This window comes from Silurus meridionalis, chromosome 4 (assembly GCF_014805685.1).
Source record: "Silurus meridionalis isolate SWU-2019-XX chromosome 4, ASM1480568v1, whole genome shotgun sequence".
Taxonomy (NCBI): Eukaryota; Metazoa; Chordata; class Actinopteri; order Siluriformes; family Siluridae; genus Silurus; species Silurus meridionalis.
In genome coordinates, this window is record NC_060887.1 from 5,095,190 (window position 1) to 5,121,230 (window position 26,041).

Sequence of the window (26,041 nt, forward strand, 5' to 3'; positions counted from 1 at the left end):
ATGGTCAACCTTATCTGAGTGCTGGAGGGAATTAAACCTTAATCAAACCTTTTAAACAATGTGCCAAGTCCACAGGAACGATGTCTTCCAGCAGGTCATGTAAGATATCAGGTGGAAATCCTGTGACAGGGTGGTAATAGGATAGATGATCAGACAGAACACAACTGTGTTTTACACCATAATTACAATCACTCTCATTGTTTTGTATTTTTCAACAAGTTGTCCTTGCTGATCTTTTGTTCATGTTTTTAAACTACCAGCAATTTCATATGAGTTTTGCATTTCTGTTTGAATGGCGAGACGAAATCTGGAGAAATAATTCGATCTGAAACTCTCACTGAAACCAGCTAGCCCATGAGCAGCAGGGTTATCAGCTACAACAGAGTAAACTGTGCCTTTTAGACAGTCACCAGATGTTTCAATGTAAATACCCACTGCTTTTAGAGTTTTTAAGTTTTACCTTTTCATATCCAAACTGTCGCACTGATTAGAGTGGAGGACAGAATGATATTTTACTAGCAGGTTAGCTAATATCTAATAAACCGCACAGACTGTGTGTATTGTTTTGTATGTCCCCAGATGATTTGCAATTTCAAAATCATCAACATATTATTATATGGAAATATTGCTCATTTCTGACCCTCAACTGATAATAGCAAAGTTCCTGGTGGTATGAGGCATCACAGTATGATGAATACTGTCCAGGTGACTGTGAAGTGGTTGCTTGAATTTTCTCAAGTACATCTTGTTTTTTAAGCAACACCTGCAAAGATGAGATAATTGGCACATACATAAAGGTAGACTGTGATGACTCATTAATGTTCTCTACAGCTTTAACTAATGGAAATTTTTCCTCATAATAGGATTTTCTCTATTTAGCTGTTGCCCCTTTAGATGCCATGGACTATCTGACACTGGCTGTACAATTTCACTTACAAGTTGTTCAGTATGTGGAGATTTTTTATTTTTTTTCTCCAGTGTATTGAATACAGATTCTCTCACAAAAGGTTCTGACAGTGAAAACAATATGCTGGATGATTTTCTGTGTTGCCCTCTGTGACACATGGAGAATAGTTTGCATTTTCAAGATGAATGCAGCCGAATTGTTCTGCTCTCCTAATCCCTTACCGCTACTATCTGCTGCTGGGGCAGTTTCATTTTCACCTGAACGTTGCACTGCATGATGTTTAATGTCACTATACTGGATTGTATTTGAGACATTCTGCACCACATCTGATGGATCAAAATCTGAGGCTTTTTGGTGTTCTCTGCATTCGTGTGAATTATATGTGGAATACACATTGGTTTGAAATTTGCAGCCACTGAATGGACATGGAACTGTTTCTTTCCTCCTTAAATGCCCCCTTTAAATGAATAAACATGTCCTTCTCCACAAATGGCTGCTTAAAATCACACAGACTTTTAACCCGTCACTATTCTGGATTGTTTCAGGACCGAATTCATGTATTTATAATTATTAATAAATAATGTTTTATGACGTACACATTTTTTTCTAAGGAACTTCAGCATCTATGGATGATGTAAAGCCCAAAGTGTGTTCTTTTAAAAGAGATGTAAATTGTGTATGTAGCACACTGTTGTCAGGAACTTTTACCATTGAAAGTCAGGAAGGTCATTTTCAGCTGTGAGGCCCAAAAGTGGGGCTGAAACCGAACAGGGTTCAAGAAACCGGGTTTATTTTCATATAAGTAACAGTATTTAGTTCAGTAAACTTAAGTTCATTTAAAGGAGAATTCAGTGCTGTTTAGTTCAGTAAAGTCTTCATTTAATCCAAAACTATTCGATTCATTAAATTCAATTATCCTCAAATTAATATTTTTACATTCAATAAAAACAAATCATCCAGTTTTCATTGATGTTTATTTAGTGAATAATGCATTTAATAAACAATTGGTTTCACTCAGAATGACGTTTTATTTTTTAATAAGTAAAATGTATTTTCTATAAAACTCATTTGAAGCATAAAGATAAAAATGCACCAGTTGGTTAAAAGAAAACATTTAAAAGTAAAACATTTATTCCAGCTCATAAATCCTATAAAACATGCAGCATTAAACATGAACTTCCAGCAGATCATCTCATAATACTGTCTGGAAGTGAGAAATGTACAGGTTGTTTTTACTCCATACACATGAACTTACTTTGATCAGAAACACAATCATACTCCAAATCAATTAATCAATAAAGTCAATAAAAGAATCCCAAACTGCTGTGTGTCTTGTCCTCGCTATTAATGACGTCATTAGAGCTCCACTACTTCTAATGACCTGCTGTGACAGACTTGCTCATGGTACCTCACAAAGATTTAATATTGATCGTGGCATTAGGCAGGGATGCCCCCTCTCTCCTTTTTATTTTGTTAGTCACTCAAGTTTTAGCATCACATATTAAGAGAAATCAATTCGATGGTATCACAGCTTCAGGTGTACAATTTAAACTTAGTCAGTTTGCTGATGACACTGCAGTTTTTTTGAAGGACAATTTTGAAGTACCGAAAATAATTAAATATATGGAGGAATTCACTGCTGTTTCAGGCCTTAAAATGAATTTAGATAAATCTGTATTATTTCCCCTTAAAGATTGCTCATTTACAGAAATAGACAATATTCCAGTTAAACATCAGCTAACGTATTTGGGTGTAATAATTTGTAAAAATGAAAAGCAAAGGAGTCAGTTAAATTTTGAGCCAATTATTGAGAAAACTAAGAAGAGATTTAATTTGTGGTTAATGCGGGACCTCTCAATATTTGGGAGGGTTTTATTATCAAAGGCAGAAGGTATATCTAGATCTGTGTATACATCATTATCATTAGAAGTTCCTTCCATGATTATTAAGGATCTAGATCGAATTCTTTATAACTTTATTTGGAGGAACAAACCACATTATTTTAAAAAAGAGATCATTTGTAATCCTAAAGAGCAGGGGGGATTAGAGGGCTTAGATTATAATACTCTTAATGACACCTTTAAAATGAAATGGTTAATAGAGTTTATGAAGAATAGAGATGGTCCTTGGAATGTATTTCCTAATTATATGTTTAAGAGTCTGGGAGGCATTGATTTTTGTTGAAATGTAATTTTCTGTTGATAAAATTCCTGTTAAATTGGCGGTTTTCACAGACAAGCCCTGCTAGCATGGAAATTGGTGTATAAGCACAATTTTTCACCCCACAACTGTTTCATATGGAATAACAAAGATATATTATTTAAAAACAAATCTTTATATTATTATGCTTGGTTCAATTCAGGTATTTTTTTAGTAAGACAGTTATTTAATTCTCATGGCTACCTTTTGTCATATACTGAATTTCTTCAAAAATTTCAATTACCAATTAAACCAAGAGAATTTGCTGTTGTTATTGACGCAATTCCAAAGAGTGTGACAATACTTCTAAAAAAACGATATTTTAGAAGGAATAGACGTGGTTAATCCGTGTAAGAGAATTTTTATTGAGAATATTGATGTTTTAAAACAACAGTGTTGTAATAAGATAATAAGGAATGCTCTCGGTTCTGTATTTTTACCTGCAGCACAGTCTTTTTGCTCTTCTTTATTTGGTTATATTTCTTGGGTTAAAGTATGGAAACTGCCAAACAGGTTTTGTATAAATAACAAAATTAAGGAAGTGTCTTACAGAATACTCCATAGAATTGATCCTGCTAAGCATGTTTTGGAAAGATTTAAGCTGAATATTTCATATTTCTGTGAATTCTGTGGTCAAGAAAAAGAAACCATTTTGCATCTTTTTTTTCATTGTATTAACTCAAGGTTATTTTGGAAAGATATAGAATTCTATATTAATAAACAAATGGGATGTGGGATAGAAATATGTGTATTTGATGTGCTGTTTTATACAGAACGTAAAAACTTGAATTGTGGACAACAATATATTGTACATTTGCTTGTTTTATTAGGAAAATTCCATATTCATAAGAAAAAGTGGGCTCAATGTAGACCAAACTTTTCCCATTTTATTAATGACTTCAAATTGTATATGAATCTCTTGAAAGAAACAAGAAACAAAAAAGCACTGAAAACATGTACTGCTCTGAAAACTTTGAAATGTATGTAATTTTCTTTTTTATATACAGTGTTTTGTTTATTTATTTATTTTATTATTATCATAATTTTTTTAAGTGTTAATTTTATATTTTAAGTGTTATGTAATAACTCTTGTTCTTTTGGCATTAATTAAAAAAAAAAAAAAAAAAAAAACCTGCTGTGACAGTGAGCTCTAACACACATCACACTGCCACCTACTGGTCATTTATGATTCTGCAACGTTCAGCACATGCGCAGAAGAGCACAGATGTGATTCACTGTGTGACGTCACAGTAGGACAAGTCTGTATAAGTCAGAACAGTCAGTATTTCTCATTTCTCTGATCAGTTACTGTGAGTAACGAGACATAAAGTTAAGAATGGAACTGGAAGAGATTTTTCAAAGCATAAGAGAAAAGAAATCTAAACAGGCTGCTGAAAAGAAGGAGGCACTGAAACACATAGAGAAAGTAGCAGCAGAGTTGGATTCATTTCTTAATCTGATACAGGAGAAGAGAACACCAGAGACAGAAGAGAAAGACATTCTGGTACAGATGGTACAAGAGCTGGAGGCTACTTTGGCCTCTGAGCGAAAGGACCGGGAACAGGAGATAAATGAGAGAAACGCCACACACCTCCAGAACATCACTAAGCTTCTGTCTTCACTGCAACTCCATGAGGAACAAGAGAAAATTTTAGAAGGTGAGAGAGAAAGCTGGGCAAGAGAACAAAAACAACTGCAGGAACGTGTTGCACAGCTTGAGGCCACATTAAAAAGAAAGAAAGGAAAGAAGGCAAAACTTGACATGGAGGAGAGGAACAAGTTACAGCTCCAGATCATCACGGAGCTTCAGGATTCCCTGAATTACTGTAAAGAAGAGAGGAAAACTGCAGAGAATGAGAGAGAGATTTTAATGAGAGAACAAAGACAACTGGTGGAACAAGTCGCTCAGCTGGAGGCCGTTCTTAAATATGAGAGAAATTATTGGGAGAAGAAGAGAAAGAAGGAAAAGCGAGTCATGAAGACGAGTAATAACTTACAGCTCAAGACCACCAGGGCGCTCCAGGATTCCCTGAATCCCTCTGAGGAAAAGAAGTGTGCAGATCATGAGAGCAATCATTTGAGGAGCGACAGAGAGCGACTGGAGCAACGTGTTGCTCAGCTGGAGGCCACTTTACATTTTGAACAAAATAAATTTGAAAAGGAAAAAGAGATGATCAAACTAGACATGGAGGAGATGACCACCATACACTTTCAAACCATCAGAGAGCTGCAGGATTCCCTGAATCATTGTGAGGAAGAGAAGAACAATTTAATAAGAGACAGAGAACGACTGGAGGAATGTGTTGCTCAGCTGGAGGCCACTTTGGAAATTGAACTAAATAAATTTGAGAAAGAAAGAGAGAAGGCCAAACTAGACATGAAGGAGATAATCATCAGACAGGTCCAAACCACCAGAGAGCTGCAGGATTCTCTGAATCATTGTGAGGAAGAGAAAATTTATTTAATGAGAGACAGAGAACGACTGGAGGAACATGTTGCTCAGCTGGAGGCCACTTTGGAAATTGAACAAAATAAATTTGAGAAAGAAAGAGAGAAGTCCAAACTAGACATGAAGGAGATGATCATCAGACAGGTCCAAACCACCAGGGATCTCCAGAATTCCCTGATTTACTGTGAAGAAGAGAATAAGATTGCAAAGCATGAAAGAGAAAATTTAATGAGAGACAGAGAGCGAATGGAGGAACGTGTTGCTCAGCTGGAGGCCACTTTGGAATTTAAACAAAATAAATTTGAGAAAGAAAAAGAGAAGACCAAACTAGACATGGAGGAGATGATCACCTCACAGCTCCAAACCACCAGGGATCTCCAGAATTCCCTAATTTACTGTGAAGAAGAGAAGAAGATAGCAAAGCATGGGAGAAATAATTTGATGAGAGACCGAGAGCGACTGGAGGAACGTGTTGCACAGCTGAAGGAAACTCTCAAATTTGAGCAATATAGATTCAGGAAAGAAAAAAAGAAGACCAAATTAGACATTGAGGAGATGATCACCTCACACCTTCAAACCACCAGGGATCTCCAGGATTCCCTGATTCACTGTGAGGAAGACAAGAAGACTGCAAAGAATGAGAGAGATCATTTAATGAGAGACAGAGAGCGACTGGAGAAACGTGTTGCTCAGCTGGAGGAAACTTTGGAATCTGAGAGAAATAAATGGAAGGAAAAACTAAAGGCCAAACAACAGATTAATCACTTAATACACACCTTCTTCAATAATTCATTAAGAACAGGAAATGGCAGCAGTGGAGAGCAAAATATCTGCAAAGCTCTGGGCAGGTTTAGATTCAGCATTTGAGCACATGTTATACATATAATAAAGTACAAAAATAAATCTATGTTTATTGTAATATTTAATAAAAATTACATGTTTAAATATTGTGTGTGTTTTGTTTCTATTATTAAAGTGTTGAACATCATTTAAATTTAACTAAGAAATAAAATCCAAATGATAAAATGTTGGGAAAATGTGACAAAAGTAAATGATATTAAAATAAAGGTTCCGTTTGCTGATGTCCAATGTGCATAAATAGAAAAAGTTTTCACGATGAGTCCTTTAAAAAATAAAAAGTAAATATAAAAAAAAAAGTAAATATAAAGTAAAAATATCATTCCAATTCATACCGGATCGGTCGAGATTCGGGTTACTAATGACCGACACAGCTATTGGAGGAAGTTCAGGATCCAGGATTGTGGTGTGAAAGTATAAGACTTTATGCAGTAAAAATAAATCCAGGCAGTTCCATGGAGGTTCCCAATAACACAGTCCACACACAGTCTTGATAAACCCTCTTCAGCTACATGTGTAACGCCCACATTCCTCATTATTCTCTAAAAAGTAGCATGTAATTCTTTTATGACCGCTTCATGACCCTCTGTCTCGTCCACAACTTCAACTCTTGGCTGTCTGTTTTTCTGACACATTTATTGCTCTTGATAAATCAGCCTTCAAGAATAAGAGATGTTGTGCTCATTACTGCTTCATTACTGCTGATTCTAATCACACATTCAGCACTTCCTTATATACCGACCAGAATCACAGTGTTAATGATCAGTGTAATTACTGTAAACATATAAATGCTGTGGTGACCCCTGTGTGTAATGCTGCATGACGGCACTGCTGCATTTGTAAGATTTGATTGGTGAATACGGGTGCAGTCGTTGAAATACTCGATTGTGTGGGTTTTGGAAGAATAAAATCATTTGCTAGACTCGTGCAAAATGGTCTTACTTTTTTTTTTTAATACACACACACACACACACACACACACACACACACACACACACACACACACACACAAAACCACAGTATATATGAATAAATAGGTGTTCTTAATAAATTGTTTGCAATACTATTAAAATTTTTCTTCAATAAGTCTGGAAATGCAGCCATTACGCTCTCACACAGTCGTTACTTTGTCCTCTGTACTATGTCCTCGTTTTCAGGCCTAACTATAATGATGTTCATGACAAAACTGGCATGAAGGAACATGTTCACGCGTCACATTTTCATCTTCAAATTGTACTGATTCATGCTGATTTTGCCAAGGTGTTAATGATCAGTGTAATTACTGTAAACATATAAATGCTGTGGTGACTCCAGTGTGTAATGCTGCATGATGGCACTGCTGGAGGATTACACCAGTGGAAGATTGTTAGATTTTTATCATGCCCAAACGAAACTTAATTCTTGGAGAGGTTTTCCATACGATCTGTTATGCCCGTGGTGCCTTTCTGATATCAGGGAAGAAGAAATACACAGCACACAAAATGCATGTTCTTCCTCTTCTTCTCTTTATTGCAGGGAGCAGAACGTATTTATACACATACAGAGAAAAGAAACCTGACCTATTTGTTTCCTGTTTAGACAAGAGGATATACTAGCTGGCGATGTGTGAGTCCAGATAAGGACTCCCTGTTTACCTTACAGACTAACATCGTAAATATTCTATAGACACTGAACAGACAAAGGAATGTGTGTGAAACAGTGTGAAAACCATCTTAACACTAACAATGGCCACTTTAAATCATTTATGATTTAGCATCACACACCAAAAAATAGGATGTTCATCCGGGGAACAGAACTGGTGACACAAACTGCAAATGAAAAGATAAAGACAAACAAAAAAATACAGATTCCATTTCATTCTTTCCCTACATACATATAATCCTTCATCATCACCACTCCAATGAGGCCTTTATGGCCTGTCTCACCATCGTCATCAAATATAGCAACATACAAAGTATAATTCCAACAATCAATACAATAATCATTCCTAAAACAAAATAGTGTTCAACACTCGTAAACAAACTCTTGATCTTCTCAAAAAACTTTGTTCAGCAGTTGTTTCACGTTCTCCAAGACATCATGAGACATTTATTTCTCAGTGCTTGCTCAGTATGTCTATTAGCAGTATTATAAGGTATACATAACAGTTTACTCTCACTGAATAATGTATTCAAAGAGAATATGAAAAATTCGGAGTCTAGTTACAACTATGCACATATAGTTATAGAATTTAGACCTAGAGCAGGTATCAGGGTGAGCTAAACTAAACAGTCAAGTGAGTCAGATCTTCACCCCGGAGGTGGCCCCCTTTCTACTATAAAGAAAGGATCTTTCCGTGGGCTCTCAACTGTTTCAGCCCTAAATACTCACTTAGGTAGGCTTCTTAGGCCAACAGACCAATTAGTGCATAGAATAAGTGGGTGCTGTTTTGATCCTGCTTGCATGTATCCACTGTGGCTAATAATCAGTCAGAACTCCAGTTCTGGTTACAGCTAGAACAGTCGCTGGACCCAGATACTTCGGCTCACCGACCTTGGTAGGCTTCAGACTTCGTATCAGGACCTGCTGATTAGGCACAAAAGGGTGTGTTGGCTTATCTGTGGGCAGAGGAAGAGTTAGTGAGACATCAGCACTGATAGAATTCAATTTCTCAACCAGGGCAGAAACGTAGTCGTCCACCATCACTTCCAGGTTACCTGGGAAGAAATGCCAGTGCGTCCCCTGACCCATGGGGTCGGGAAAGGCCGGCCCTTTAGAATTTCAAAAGGTGACAGTTTGGTAGTTGAAGATGGGGTCATTCTCATTTCTGTGAGTACTGCCAGGAGAACAACAGTCCAATTTCGGCCTGTTTCAATGCAGGCTTTAGTAATACGTTCCTTAATGGTTCTGTTTGTTCTCTCTACCACTCCAGCTGACTGTGGGTGATAGGGAATATTAAAATGCCAGTCACTTGCTAAGCTTTTAGCCAAAAGATGTGTTACCTTCGAAGCAAAAGGTGTGCTGTTATCACTTTCAATCACACTAGGAATACCAAACCTAGAGATGATCTCTTTTGTTAATATTTTGACAACCGTTTTAGCATTCTCTGTCGCACATGCAAATGCTTCTGGCCACTTACTGAATCTGTCAACTATAACCAACAGATATCTCAAATTTCCTACAGCTGGCATATGTGTAAAATCTATCTGTAGGTGTTGGAAAGGGGCTTCAGGAAAAGTAAGCGCAGTATGTTGTACAGGTCGATGTACGTTAGTTTTGGCACAAGTCAAACATGAATCCAACACTAGCTTGGTTGTTTTAGCTACATCAGCAATACAGTATAATGCATTCATAGCCTGTATGACTTTAGCTATGCTAATGTGTGACATCCTATGGTAATGCTTCACCAACACTATTAAAGCTAGTTTAGGCAGAGCAATTTTGCCATCTACATCTCCAATGATACCAGCAGAATCTGATTTACATTGTTTGGAAGCCCAATACTTGATATCCTCCTCAGTAGGCTGACTTTGAAGTATTTTTAGGTCAATGTCTGGTATATTGGAGATATGTGACATCATCGAGATCTCAGGATTTGTATGTACTGTGTCCAAATCTACTGGTTGTTTTGCTGCTTCCTTAGCTACTTTATCCGCTAACGTATTTCCCTGAATTTCCTCTGAATCACCTACGGCATGTCCTTTAACCTTCAATATGGCCACTTTGGCAGGGAGTTGAACAGCTTTTAAAAGGTCACCTATGAGATTAAAATGTGCTTTGGGCTTTCCATCAGCTGTTTTAAAGTCTCTTCGCTTCCATGTTTCGGCAAAATCATGCACAATCAGTGTAAATAGTCACTACTTTACCTTCAGACAACTGACATGCTCTTGTGAGTGCGACCAACTCTGCAGCTTGTGCAGATGTGTATGGTAATGATTTAGCTTCAACTATTACATCAGGTAATCTTACAACCGCATATCCACATAAATACACACCATCAGAAGGTTTTGAACATGAACCATCTACATATAGACAATCCCCCTCTTCCAGGGCCATATCTAAAAGATCGGGCCTACAAGAGGTCTCTTGTTCAATGTGTTTAAGGCAATCATGTGTGTCGTCAAAACCATCTAAGTCAATATCGTCTAGCAGATCACGCAGAGCTACACAGCTGAATGCGGCTGAGAAGAAGGCTTAATAGTTACGTTTTCCATTGCCAAAAGTGTGGTCCCATAACCAGATCTACGTTGTGCTGTCATATGTTGTGTAAAATAGCTGTTACCTGATGTGAGGTGTACAGTATCAAAGGATGTGACAGCACCGTTTTCTCAGCATCCCGGACCATCAGAGCCGCAGCAGCCACTGCACACAAGCACGAGGGCAACCCTTGTGCTATGTTGTCTAAAGATTTGGAAAGATACACAACAGGGCGATATCTGTCACCGTGTTCCTGGGCTAGGATCCCGCAGCCGTACCACCACGTTCGTGCACATAGAGGTGAAAAGGCTTAGCATTATTCGGAAGACCTAGAGCTGGAGCAGACTGTATAGCCTTCTTGAGGGCAGCAAAACTGTCAGTCATTTCATGAGTCCACAGAATGAGATGTGATGGAGGAGCTTTGTGATCAATAGCACTACGCAAAATTTTATCATGCTGTGCGCAGTCAGGAATCCATGCTCTGCATTAGTTCACCAGTCCCAAGAAGCTCTGCATCTGTTTCACAGTCTAAGGTCTTGAAAACCCAGTCACAAGCTGCACTCGGTCCTGCGATATCTTACGTTGGCCTTCTGAGATCACATGGCCTAGATATGAGACCTTTCTCTTCACCCACTGTAGTTTCTGGTGTGAAGCTATAAATCCAGCCTGAGCCAGGACATTGCAGACAATCACTGATGCTGTGTAGCAGTCCTGCTCAGTCAGTCATGTGATAAGGATGTCATTTGCGTATTGAAGGATCCAGGTTGTTTCTGGAAGGTGGATATCAGCCAAAGTTCTGTGCACTACAGCGGAGAATACGGCTGGCGAGTCAACAAAACCCTGAGGAAGACGGGTCCAGGTGAATTGACGTCCCCTATAGGTAAATGCGAAAAGTGGCTGCGTCTCTGAGGCCAAAGGGACACAGAAAAAAGCAGAACAAAGATCAATCACAGTAAAAAAATTCTGTGAGTCGCTGGTATAGAGTTAACAATGGTAGCTACATCGGGCACCAAAGGAGCTAACGGAATAACTAATTTATTAATCTCACGTAAATCTTGTGTTAACCTCCAGTATTTTTTATCTGCCTTCAAGACAGGATTAATCGATGTGTTATACGGTCTTGTGTCTCGATCAAAACACCTTGTGACAATAAATTGTCAATAACTGGAGCAATGCCAACATTTTTCTCTTTCGACAATGGATATTGTTTAACAAAAATCGGATGATGTGTTTTCATGAGTGCATGATACGGTTTTACCTGGATTAAACCTGCCTCATCTTTGTGAGAGGCCCATAATTTAGGGTTAACTTCACCTAAATTTGGTTCATCAGGCAGGACCTCTGTGGCTCAGTTGATAGCATAAGGACAGAAGAAAAAGACAGGGAGACATTGGTTTCAAAAAACAGAATTTCCATTCTCATTTTGTGCATCATATCTCTTCCTAAAAGGTTTAAAGGCGAGTTTGGAATTATTGTAAAGCTATGATAAAAATTAGTACCAGTCGGTGTCACTACAGGCAAAAGGTGAGTTACAGGACATGAAATTGGAAATCTATCTATTCCCTAATAGATGAACTTCCCCTTTTTTCTAGGACCTCCTCCATGAGTTTTGTGCTGAGGCTGAAATGCACCACTTCCTGTTGCAGTGCAGAGCATAACGGATTAACTTAACCTGGAGCATAGCAGAAACCTCAAGCAGCATCTAAATCTCTAGGAAAAAGTATCTAGATGTAATACAATTTTACTCCATAATGCCAAATGATCTAAATAAGGATTAGTTCAATAACCAGCACAATTCCTATACATCCAATCTTTACACAGAACAAAGAACAGACACACAACACTTAATACACAGACAATACACACAACACATAACACTTAGACAATACAGCTGCGCAAGGCACCAGGGGGATCGCAGTCTTCAAACAAAAAGAGTAATCCAGTCTCTCCAATTGGATCACAAATTTTTGTAAGTTAGGAGAAAAAAAATCGACTATAAAGCCAAAACAAGATTGTAGTCTTTTCAAATTGTCTGTTTTTCTTTAGTTCCTTTTCTCTCTTTTTTTTTTTTTTTTTTTTTAACAATTAATTTTTCATAAATCTATTTTTTCGGGCATATAAAAATTATTGTGGATTCTTTTGGATACTTCAGACAATATCGCCTGTACTAGACAGACCGTAAAAAACGTCTTCTAATCTTGCATCTTACATCTAAGGTGAGGAAACCAATGTCGTGACAAAATCATCCCTCCAAAGGAAATTATCATTAATTCAACAATTAATGCATAACCAAGACACAAACACATATGAAGCCCTATTGGCTGGCATACGGGACAATCCCCGCAAACAAGGAAGTATCTTAAAACTTACCTTGATGCGTGATTTCCCTTTGGATATTGCTGAAAGTATCTCGCTTCTGACACCAAAACTGTTAGATTTTTATCATGCCCAAACGAAACTTAATTCTTGGAGAGGTTTTCCATATGACCTGCGATGCCCGTAGGCCTTTCTGATATCAGGGAAGAAGAACTACACGGCACACAGCAAATGCTTCCTCTTCTGTTTATTGCAGGCAGCAGAACGTGTATATACACACAGGGAAGAGAAAATTCTGACGAAACTTGTTTCCTGTTTAGACAAGAGGATATACTAGCCGGAGATGTGTGAGCCAGATTAGACTCCCTGTTTACCTTACAGACTAACATCGTAAATATTCTATAGACACTGAACAGACAAAGGAATGTGTGTGTGTGAAACTGTGTGAGAAACATCTTAACACTAACAAGTCAAGTCAAGTTTATTTCTATAGCGCTTTTCACAACAGACATTGTCTCAAAGCAGCTTTACACAAATCAACAGTCAAGGTAAATCGTGTGCAATTATGCCAGGCCATAGCTCATTTTTGTGTAAGATGAAAACAGTGATGCCGAGGAGACCACGATGATAAACAATGCTATCTTCATGATCAGGATGAAGCGGGGGCAGACACCGCTGGGTGGATCCTGTTCCAGCTCAGTGTTGACTTGCTCCCCGAGGTCCAGGCTGCGGTGCTGACGGTTCGGGGAAGGTGGGACAGAGCTGGGGATGCCCTTCAACTGCAGCTTGCCTCTGTTGCGGTTGAAGTGGATGCTGTAGACACGCTGCATGGCCTCGGGGAGGCAGGACAGCACCACGATGTCTGTCGCCAGTTTAGGGAGGCCCAGGGTGGGCACAGGGGTGTACGCTCTGCACAGAGGGCACTGCAGGCTGTCGGGCTGAGAGGATTTTATGTTGATGCGTGCGAGGCACTCCAGGCAGAAGGTGTGGCCACATTGCAGCACTTTGGGTGTGTTGAAGACGTTGTTGAACTGACTGAAACACACGGCACACTCCAGCTCTGGGAGGTCATCATTACAGAAAACCTGGGCTTCAGAGACCTCCATGGTGCAAGACGTGGTGGTGGTGCAGGGTGTTGTGCATGGTGCTGTAGAAGGCGCTGTGGGCTCCGTGGGGCTGTCAGGGGCATAAGGAGAGCGATCCATGTCTGTTCGAGAGCTGAAAATCAAACACACACACACACACACACACCACAATCTGGTTTATTTGCTTTACAAACACGATTTATTAAATACAGCACCAGTATGTGAGTTTCACATGTGTCCGATTCTTAACCAGCAAAAAGCCTTTCCTACTGTTAATGATACATTTGTTTTGAAATGCAACAACACAGAGTCATGCAAAGCAGCAGAGAGAGAGCAGGCTGGAGCTGTGTGCATGTACCACATGTGTGTCATTCACAGTGTCTGACCAGGGGTGCAAATATGGGGTATGCAGTAATATGCAGTGCACAGTGGCACCACACCTGGTGGGGAGGTAGAGTTACAGTTAGGGTTAGGGTTAGGGGGGCATTGCATGTAGGGAATTCAAATAAATAAACATGTCCCTTTCCACAAATAGCTGCTTAAAGTGAAATGCGTAATTAACTGCCAAATATTTACCGTCTTCAAGTACCACATTTTTCTCTGAATGTATTCTAGACAAATATATCAACAATGAATTATAAGTACTAAATGTGCACATGCAATTATTATACAGCCATGGTGTGAGATTGTGGAATACTGTCTATGATTGAGTCTGTAATTTCTCGACAGAAGTGTTTTAAAACTAAACCAATATAAAAACATTTATTCAGCTCATAAATCCTATAAAACATGCAGCATTAAACATGAACTTCCAGCAGATGAACTCCATACATACTGTATTTATACCAAGAGATCTTTACAATTGACACGATCATTGTAGAGGAAAAAGTTCACTCAATTAATTTAATTATATTTTATATATACAGTGGAACCCAGTTATCTCGCCCTCGGTTACCTCGACAACCCTATTAAGTCGACGTTTTTGAAGTGGAACCGCCAAATTCTCGCTTTTTCTAAGCATTTTTTATCGGTTATGTCGACTTTTTTTATGTCGCGGAACCCTGATATCTCGAGCACAATGGGGGGAAAAATTAGAAATTTTAGCGTCAGTTATCTCGATCAGCACTGTGCAGCCGCAGAAGAACTCGCGAAAGTGGCGGAAAAACCTTACAGATACTACAGGTGTTGTATTGTATACTGGTGAATCTCTGCTGTTAGTAAGTGCACATATGCATTTTTTGTTAAATGTTATGCGAAGAACGGGAACGCGGCGCTCCAGGCTTCAACTGCTTACCGTCGCTCCTTATCGAGAGAGCCGTGCTCCTTACGGAGCGCGGGCGAGCAGGGTAAGGAGCACGGTTCTCTCGGTAAGGAGCGACGCGCCGGTAAGGAGTTGAAGGCGGGAGCTTCAGAGAAAGCGGCCGAGAAAGCACCTGCCACGCCCCCTTCGGCCGTTCACATTTGAGACTTTTCTGTCCCTCGTTTTTGGTTTCCGGTTCGTTTTGGATCTTCCGGGGTTTTTTTCCGGCTTCGTGCCGTGCGCCATTCCATTCACAAACTCTCTCTCTCTCGCTCGGCTTATCTCCCCCTCGGCATCGCGGACGTAAGTTTTTTCGGACACTTTGCCTTGTGTGTTTGTGCGGATTACTTCAGCCTGATGGTCATACGTTATCATACACTTAGTTATGTTTTTTTTTTCTTTCCACATGTGGACTAAATGTGAGACGGCACTGTGCAGACGCTGTTTTTTTTTTGAGTGATCTGTGTGTTTATAATGTTGAAGAATATAATAAAGGTTTGGATGGAGAATGGACGGTGGTTTGTATTGTATACTGGTAAATCTCTGCTGTTAGTAGGTGCACTTATGCCTTTTGTTGTTAACAAACGTATGTACATTTTTATAGCATGACCATCAAACAAATCGCGGCAAAACCCTCCAAAAACACGTGCATGCACATTCTCATTTATTAACGCACATCGTGTACATAAAGAAATTTCAAGCACGTTAATATACTGCCGCCATTTTGATTTTTGTTTATCTCGATCATCGGTTACCTCGATGCTTTTTGGCGACCCCCTAGGACATCGACATAACCGGGTTCCACTGTGTATATATATATATATATATATATATATATATTTTAACTGGTTAATTTATGCATCCCGCAATGCATCACGGGAAGAAATACTTCATAAAAGTCTTCAAAAGTATAAAAAAATCTTTCCTATAAGAAAATGACAGTATAAATAATAGAAACATGTTGAATAGAAAATAGTTTGATGGAGAAACTTACAGATGAAACACGATGAATCTCTGGATTGCGCTTCACATCAGCGTTATTTAGCCACGCCCACATCGCCTGTGACGTAACAACCCTTTTCCTCGTTTTAAACCTATAGATGTTACAGGTGTATAATTTACCCTGTTACATTTACATGTCCTGTTTCAACTCATACAAAACTGTTGATTTGTCATGTTTATACTCATATCTGTGTTTAAAAATGTAGTTACCTGATCAAAATGGGTGCTTCTCTTAAATGCCTTGATAATAGAAGCTGATGTCACTTCCTGTCCTGATTCATCCTCTTCTCTTTCTTTATTGTAATCTCATTGAAGTGGTGGGTTTCTCCTACATTTATGAAAAGTTAATTTATTTCGATATGAATTTCTTATATATTATATAATATATATATTTTTTTTAAGAGACAGAAATGTAAAACAGGGTAGTGTAGAAAAATATGACGTTGTGGCGCCCCCTAACGGTAGCAGCTGAAAGAAGAAGACTTTTATATTTATTTTTTTCACTCAAATCTTTGTGTGATGTTACTTTATCTATCTGTGTGATTATTCTACACTTTTTGGGTGTATATTTATGAATGTGAGAACACATTGTGATAAGTCTACTACACATTTATTTTTATAGAGAACAATAAGTGAAATATCATCACAGAGGCTGCTGATTTGTTCTGTGTTCATCAGAAGAAACATTAAATACTTCCAGTGAACTGCAGTCTGCTGTCCCGTGTACCAGTGGACAGCGAGCAGTCCAACCTGGAGGACAGAGTGATGGAGTTGGAGTAACGGCTCAGTGAGACACACAGAGAGTGTGTGATCAACACCAAGGTGAGAAACTTAATCCTGGTGTAAATGATTGTACAGCTGAATGAAGAGTCTCATTGTGGATGTGAACATTAATGACTGAATCCGTGATCCTCTTCCTCATAGCAGTGTTTTAGGAGTGTGAGCAGGAGTGAGAGACTCACAGTGTCCTGAAGTACCAGTACAATCATCTGAGGGAAACTGTAACCTACAGCAAGGAGTCACTACAGGTATCAAGTGTTTCAATGTGTGTGTAGATGTCAATAAAACCAACAAGCTTTTTCTTGTAAAACTTCCATGTCTTCTGGATGAAGCTGAGAAGAAACACGAGCAGGTGCTGGAGTCCAGTGTTCAGCTACAGAAAGAGATCTACAAACTGGTATCAGACATGGACTTACTGTAGCCTCAGCTGAGCTGAAAGAGGAAGAGCTTCTTCAGACTAACAGGAAGTGCAGCAGGTTAATGGCAGTAAGTGGGAAACTCCTTGCATTAAGCAGTACATGATGAGTTCCATCACCTGCTGTATGAACTTGAAGAGAAGAAAATTTGTATTTCTAGTTGGAGATGCTGAGTTTCTTGTTGATTGAATGGATGTAAAGTTTAAAGCTGTTCTGTTCCATGGTTGTGTTTTAGGAGTGGGAACAGTACCAGGATGTTTACTGTACCATGAAGGTGAAGTACGACGGAATGAAAGAATCCGTGAAACATTTGTAGATTTTCATCACAGACTTGTACAGAGCATGTAGCGCCATCACTTGGCCTGAAAAGCAGCCTAGTGGTCACGTGGTCGGTTATGGCGCTCAATAAGTTCCTGATGTGGTTTCTGTTTGTATTTTTTTCCTCCGCAGCGAATTAATGAATTTATTTGTGAATTTGTTTGCATTATTTCAGTGTAAACAAGAAGAAAAGAAAATGCCTTTTTTCTGTAAAGTTTAAATAACATTGGATTTTTTTCTTTCTTAAATTTCAGCAGCTTTTATTTCTTCTCATTTCATTAATTTTTTCTTTGCATGTGAATGTGAATGAAAATAAATCTCTTGTTACTGTGTGATGTAATATTTTTGCTGGAAATAATACAGTACTTAAAATGTATGCATTGTTTTCTTAATGTACTTATTTAACTTTAACACTTATTTTATCAAAAGTCTCTTTTCATTATATGGGACATTTAGAAGCTGGATCCTTCAGCAACAATTCAGCAGCCAAACCTAATGTAAATGTACCAATGCAGATTCATGTCATTTAAAAAGCCCTTCATGTGTCATTATCATCATCAGCATTATTATTATTATGCTTAAATTATAATATACAATATGTGTCTTTACAGCCTGGTAGTCAAAGTCCATCTCCTTCATCCAGTCCTTCATCTGCATCCAGTCCTGCTGTTTCTTCCAGTTCTGCTCCTTTAATTATTTCTTCCTGTTTTAAGTCATTCAGAGACGTGTTAATGTTACAGTTTATAAATATTGTTTGCTAATATTATATAGTTGTGTTATAATACATTTGTGGATTTAATATTTGTATCTATTGTTGTTTATTATTAGGTTGTTTTTTTTTTAACCCACTTTGGAACTTTTTATTCATAAATGTTTATATTTATTGTTAAATCCCCCTCACTAATATATACATCATTTGGAAATTGTATTTGGATCTTTGTGTGTTTGCATTATTATACTTCATCATGTGACATTTTTGTAGCATTTTCAGTCATTAAAAATAAAATGTTTTATTGTTTATAGAACAGTGACTCGTAAATTATTCTGTGAACCTGCTGAACCTAATAACATTATTATTATTATTATTATTATTATTATTATTATTATTAAGTAGAATAAAATAAACATTAATACAGAAATGGAAAAGGCGAGCATAAGCCAGCAGGAGCTTCAGGCCATTAAGAGCCTTATGCTACTCAGCAACACTCACAAGTATGTTTTTTGCTCTTTATACTTTATTCCAATCATTGCAGTGATACTATATAATATGTAATATAATAATATATTATATAATGTTTTATCTAAATGTTTCTTTTCCCTTCCACAGAAATGTCAGTGTTGAAAAACAGCTTCTGGCACTTAAAGGTGTGTAAGAAAGTACAAGTTGATTATTACTGCATGATTCAGTTCTATTAAAATAAACATATAATGTGATAATGTGATCTGAGCACCTTTTCATTTCATTTTGTAAATTATTTTACAGAAGTGAACACCAGACAAAATCTGGAAATCCGAGGCCTGAAATGCAAAATCAGCAGCATGGAGAAAAGCTTTCGCTTAATGGAGGTACTTTCTTTCCATTTTTAAATGCAGACATTATCAAACTTTTAGTGAGAAATGTGACTAAATAAAACTAAATCTGTTTTTTTTGTTTTCGATCCTCAACAGGAAAAACTTTACAAAGTGGAGAACGAGTTGAACAAAGGTAACAGTAAAATCTCTAATACTAAGTTTCTGTACATTTTGATGTGTTCTGTATTTGCATTGAATATGGAATAAATTAACACAAATAATTAATAATACAATTATTTAAAAAAAAAAAAAAATAAACAAGCAGGAAGCTGATAAACGTATTTAAATGTGACATGTTGTAATCTAATTTTAGTGGATATACAGTTTAATCTTAGCATGTGCTAAACCTAGTATGTACATTATCACCAAAAGTATTGGAACATTAATGAAGAAAGTGTTGACAAGGCAAATTCTTCACCGTCTTCATGAACCTAAATGTGTAACAGTCATTTTTTAAGATCTAGGAAGAAATATTGTAAGTCTCTCTGGATAAGGGCGTGTGACAAATAATATAAATGTAAATGTAAGTATTGTGGGTCTTGTCAGTGTCAGCCTTAATCTTTCATTAGTTAATGACGTCTTTCTGTCATGTAATGAGGAAAAAGGTGGATGTAAATGCAGATTAAGATTCAAATACCATAAACATAAAAGACGCGTGGATCAGGCGATTAGCAGATGCCAGTAATGATCAGATTGTAGGTTAAATTTATTATACAAAATAAAACATGCAGCTTTGTTTTATTGTTTATTTTATTGTGCATGTTTTCTTTTATATTCATACAGACCCAAAGCCCACAGCAAAGAGAACTGGATCAGACATGTCACCACCCAGGAAAGCTCAAAAGCCTCGACTTGATGCTGCTTCAGCTGATCCTGTAAACACAACACACACAACACAATCTCTCATCTCCAGTGCATTAGAAACACTACAAAAGTCCTGTTCTGATGTTTTACCTACAGACAGGATTCATGCACTTCTCACAGGAACAAGTGAACTTCCTGTTCTGAGAGATGAAGAGAAACACGTCATTTCTGAGTTTTGTGTTAACGAGGTCAGTTCTTATCTTTTGTTTTATTTAGTGTGCATGTGATTTAAACACTTTATTCTTTAGCTGTGGATTTGAGTTTCTCATTTTTGAAAGTTGATCCATAATTCACTGGTCCTGATGTTCTTAAATTGAACAGTAGATATGATTTATCATGTTACATTTTGACTCTAGGTTTTGGTTTATACAATATCTAATAGTTTTCCTAAACCCAGTCTACAGTCAAGTCTTAACTTCCTAATATTTGTTTTAAATACATGATTTAAATACATGTTTATTCAGTCGGATGCTGAAAATTTTCTTTCGTCTCATTTAGTCCTTAGCAGAGACGTTTCTGTCTGTGATTTTGGAGAAGATCAAGGTGGAGAGAGGGTTTATGGGACATGATCTCCTGCAGTCTCTCTGTAGGGTTTATGTAGGCGTGTGTCAACAGAGAGGAGACTCTCACAAAGCACATGCTCTCGTCTACAGACTCCTTAAAGAAGGTGAGATTATACTGATATTTCATTATTTATCTACTAAAAATGATCTGGACACTGATACTGAGAAGTAAATTGTGTCTTTTTGTTGGTGATGTACAGTGGATGTAAAAAGTTTACACACCCTTATAAAATGGCAGGTTTTTTAAATATAAATATCCAGAGACAAAAGAAATAATTATTAATTGGTAACTTTTTAAATAATATCACAGCTTGATTGCAAAAGTCTGAAAATCCCCCAAAACTACTTCTTTGTGGAAGCACAACTTGCCTTTATTATGGCATCAAGTCTTTGTGAATAATCTCTATTAACTTCCCACATCTACACTTTGGAATTTTATCTACTCTACTTTGCAGAAATGTATCTTTAAATTGCGAGGTGATCTCCTGTGTATGGCTCATTGTAGGTCATTCCATAGGTTTTCAGTTGGGTTGAGGTCTGGGCTCTGGCTGGACCATTCCAGTACTGTGATGATCCTTTTCTGAAGCCGTGCCTTTGCTAATTTGGATATGTGCTTTTGGTCATTGTCATGTTGAAATGTGAAACTCCTCTTTATTTTCAGCTTTTTTACAGAAGACAATGTCACGGTCTTCCGGGTTCTCTCCCTCTCTGCTGGATTATCTCTTTCTTCCCCAGGAGTGGCTCCGTTCCTGATCATCCCTCATCTTATGCTCGTGTCATGCTTGGTTTTTGTCTCTCCTCAACCGGCCCTGCACCTGTCCCGTCACGTCAGGAGCCTCAACCTGATCTCAGCTCTATCCCGGCAGTCTACCATGACATGGGGCATCTTCAGCAAGGTCAAAGCATCCTCCCTTCCACCACACTGGCCACATGACTGTGCCATCAACCTGTTGCCTGGAACCTCTCCTCCCCATGGACGTTTGTACAATCTGTCTGGACTGCAGGAGGCTATGCACCAGTATATTCAGGAGTCTCTCTCTGCCGGGAGTATTCACCCATCCTCCTTCCCCGCTGGGGCTGGGTTCTTCTTTGTGGAGAAGAAGGACAAACCCTTCGCCCATGTAAAGACTATCAGGGACTTAACGCCATTACTGTAAAGAATCGCTATCTCCTACCACTCATGATGAATGGGAGCTCCTGGCTATCAAGCTGGCCTTAGAGAAGTGGTGTCATTGGCTTGAGGGGGCCAAGGTGCCATTCATGGTTTCGTGGCAAACGATGTCCCGCGCCCGGTACCGGGTAGGCCAGAAGGTCTGGCTGTCCACCCGAGACCTCTCTCTCAAGGCTGTATACAATAAACTTGCCCCACGCTTACACACACACACACACACACACACACACACACACGGGCCCCTGTCCCATTTCTAAAGTGATCAACACTGTTGCGGTCTGCCTCAAACTCCCATCCGGATCCACCCATCCTTTCACGTTTCCCGTCTCAAACCCGTCTCGGCTTGTGCCTTCCGGTTTCGCGGCACGCACGTCCGGTTCTGCAACGTGCACTTCCAGATCGGCGGCAATTTTGAGGTTTTCCCGCGCTGCCCGGTATTTAAGAACCCTAAGAACTCTCCTCTCTGCTGGATTATCTCTTTCTTCCCCAGGAGTGGCTCCCGTTCCTGATCATCCCCTCGTCTTATGCTCGTGTCATGCTTGGTTTTTTTGTCTCTCCTCAACCGGCCCTGCACCTGTCCCGTCACGTCAGGAGCCTCAACCTGATCTCAGCTCTATCCCGGCAGTCTACCATGACCTAGGGCGTCTTCAGCAAGGTCAAAGCATCCTCCCTTCCACCACACCGGCCACATGACTGTGCCATCAACCTGTTGCCTGGAACCTCTCCTCCCCATGGACGTTTGTACAATCTGTCTGGACTGCAGGAGGCCATGCACCAGTATATTCAGGAGTCTCTCTCTGCCGGGAGTATTCACCCATCCTCCTCCCCCGCTGGGGCTGGGTTCTTTTTTGTGGAGAAGAAGGACAAACCCTTCGCCCATGTAAAGACTATCAGGGACTTAATGCCATTACTGTTAAGAATCGCTATCTCCTACCACTCATGGTGAACGGGAACTCCTGGCTATCAAGCTGGCCTTAGAGAAGTGGTGTCATTGGCTTGAGGGGGCCAAGGTGCCATTCATGGTTTCATGGCAAACAATGTCCCGTGCCCGGTACCGGGTAGGCCAGAAGGTCTGTCTGTCCACCTGAGACCTCTCTCTCAAGGCTGTATGCAAGAAACTTGCCCCACGCTTCCACACACACACACACACACGGGCCCCTGTCCCATTTCTAAAGTGATCAACACAGTTGCGGTCTGCCTCAAACTCCCATCCGGATCCACCCATCCTTTCACGTTTCCCGTCTCAAACCCGTCTCGGCTTGTGCCTTCCGGTTTCGCGGCACGCACGTCCGGTTCTGCAACGTGCACTTCCAGATCGGCGGCAATTTTGAGGTTTTCCCGCGCTGCCCGGTATTTAAGAACCCTAAGAACTCTCCCTCTCTGCCGGAATATCGCTTTCTTCTCCGATTCTTTCTGAGGTTTTCCTGCCCTTTTTCCACCGGTTTGCCTGCCTGTTTTTATGACATTTTCTTTGGCTTTTTTTCTCTGTTTTGTTTCCCTTCTCTGCCTTCTTGTTTTTTTGGCTCTTTGTTCTGTGTTTATGCCTGGATTACTTTGCTGCATGCTCGGACTAAATAGATGTGTTTTTTGGACTTTTAGGGGTTTTGTTTCTTGTATTATTTACTTGGAGGATGCTCTGTATTGGCTTTGCACCAAACATACCTTTTAGATTTATGGGAAATACGTTTGTGAGAAAATGTGTTGGACCAACAAATTTTTCTACATGGTTGTGGTTGAATGAATTAATCTTTTGTCATTAATTAGATGTGTTTGCATATTCATATTAGCTTTATTGTTATTTCTGTCTGCAATTTGATAAGGTGCAATTTTATAAGGTGTGTCAACTTTTTATATCCAATGTCTTTTTTTTTTTTTTTTTTTTACAGTGTATTTATATTCTATTGTTTTGTTGCTTTGCAGACTTCCTTGAAGCCCCCAAAGTGATTATGGTCATGGCGACAGCATGGCCAAGTTTTTTGTCCTATGAAAGTTCTTTATGCCGAGCAATTCACATAGTGAGCAACCTGAGAGCAAAGGGAAAGATATTTCACTTGCTCACCAAGTATCTGCACTGGGATGAGGTAAGAAGCTGATCCTTAGTGTTCCTCTCAGTGAGTTTTTTAAACTGGACTTTATCAAGTATTTTACTGCATTCGTAATCTCCCTTTAATTTCCAAGTATCAGTGTAATCTAGTGGCACAAATTCTTTAAACATTTATATTGAACTACGCTGTCACTCAAACAGTGTTTTATTGCACTGGGTATTAAATAATGATGTATTTTTTGCCAGGAGCCTCCAGGAAACATCCACAATGCTATCACCAGCACCCTGAAGTCTTTTCTGGAAGACAGCAGTCTGAGGTTCCTGGAGAACAGCTGGTATGGTTATGATCTCTGCCCTGCTACCTGGAACTACATCTTCAGCCTGGATCTTCTGTGTGCACAAATGGGCTGGACTTGGACCATTACCAATATTATACGGTACTGAATGCAAAACATCTTCAACATATTTAATTCTCAGCTTTTTAATATTTAAATCTGAATGATCAGGAATTAATAATTATTTTTCTATAACATCAGTGCTGAGAGTATTTCAGCTGCAAAGTTAATATGTAGGTGGCATTTTTATATCTTCTATTTAATACAATAAGATCTCACAGGGAAAAATTGGGTAATTGTTGATATGGTGATGTTTTTGTGAGGAAATATTTATTGTGCATTTATAAATGAAGTTTCCAGGATCAGTGTTCAGACAGTCAGAGAGAATTCTGTAACTTTAGCTGTAAGTATTTCACCATGAGAGGGTCTTTTTTCAGGAAGTGGTAGCTCAGTGGTGAAGGCTCTGGATTACTGATCGGAAGGTCGGGGGTTCAAGCCCCAGGATCACCAAGTTCCACTTTTAGGCCCTTGAGCAAGACCCTTAACTCTTTGTGCTCCAGGGGTGCTGTAGTCATGGCTGACCCAGTGCTCTGCCCCCGGCTTTCTATCATCACTGGGGTATGTGAAGAAAGAATTTCTCTGTGCTGTAAGGTACATGTGACAAGTAAAAAGCACCTTTAACCTGTGACCTAGTTCTTATTCCTGACTTTTTCCATTAACGGTCAATAATCTAGTGGTCGTTTAAAATATTGCAAAGTTCCCATTCATGTTGCATAAAATTTACAAGTGATCGTAAAACCACAATGGCGGCTCCATAACCACCACAAAGACCCTCAACATATCCATTTCTCCTCTTTTTTATTTACTAGGAAGGATCTTTGGCTGATCCTGAACACTTGGCTGATGCAAGCAAGAACAGAGCAAACACCGTTCCGAGACGTCTGTGTAGCAGCAGTGTTCAGGCTACTTGGTAAGTTTACTGTAAATCCTGTTTCAGAGCAACATCTCACATTATTCCTGGATTCTTCAGCTTTTTACTCGTTGTTTCTGTCCTTCTTAAACAGGGCGACTTGGTCAACTAGGACTTAAGGTGAACATGCGAACGTCACTCGAAAACCTGGCAAGAAGCATCAATCAGTTTGGAATGCAAAATTTCTCAAAAGGTATTTCTAAAGCATCAAATTAAAATGTTTTTATCGATCTTTGTCTTTATTCTCTGCTGTTTAGTTTTGTGTTTCAGCAGACCCTAAATTTGTATTGGATGTTGTGTGCAGGTATGCCATGGGAAGTGCAGCTCTCAGTCATCTATGCCATTCATGATCTGGCACCCAGCAACCCTGAAGCAGCTCTGAAGACTTTGGAATCATGGAGGAAAAACAGCACACAGCGCGTTCCCCCAGCCGTCATCAAATGCATAACGCAAATCAGCTTCCTTTGTCATCAGACCAAGCCACAAAACTCTAAGAAACTACTGTAGTGATTATTATAGTGAGCACTGCATCCCCCAGGTCTGTATCCTCAGTCACCAGCTGTTCACACTGTGAATCATGACTGTGCTGCAATGCACAGCTCAATCATCAAGTTTGGCAGTCACATGACCAAATCTCCTCAACAAGAACGACGAGACGCTTTCAGACAGGAAATGCAGTGGATAATAGACTGGTGCTGACTCAACAATCTTGGTGT

The 26,041-nt window shown here is 39.1% G+C and overlaps 1 protein-coding gene across 4 annotated transcripts in view; it reads left to right on the forward strand.

Annotated features, from left to right (window-relative positions):
• LOC124384584 (little elongation complex subunit 1-like) overlaps window positions 1-25,921 on the forward strand; it is a 294,671-nt gene extending 268,750 nt beyond the window's left edge. Inside the window, exons 4-13 of one of the 4 annotated variants that reach the window (XR_006925418.1) lie at window positions 19,290-19,372; window positions 19,475-19,511; window positions 20,162-20,430; window positions 20,741-20,909; window positions 23,897-24,057; window positions 24,267-24,457; window positions 24,916-24,973; window positions 25,225-25,325; window positions 25,420-25,518; window positions 25,630-25,761. Coding sequence is in view for 3 of the 4 variants with exons in the window: in XM_046847559.1 (XP_046703515.1) it covers window positions 19,290-19,372; window positions 19,475-19,511; window positions 20,162-20,430; window positions 20,741-20,909; window positions 23,897-24,057; window positions 24,267-24,457; window positions 25,225-25,325; window positions 25,420-25,518; window positions 25,630-25,832 (1,313 nt within the window). In the remaining variant the exon portion in view is untranslated. Of the gene's footprint in view, window positions 1-19,137; window positions 19,172-19,289; window positions 19,373-19,474; window positions 19,512-20,161; window positions 20,431-20,740; window positions 20,910-23,896; window positions 24,058-24,266; window positions 24,458-24,915; window positions 24,974-25,224; window positions 25,326-25,419; window positions 25,519-25,629 lie in introns of those variants that run through there. The other 3 variants (XM_046847559.1, XM_046847560.1, XM_046847561.1) reach the window with 3 other exon arrangements.
• Window positions 25,922-26,041: the final 120 nt, after the last annotated feature.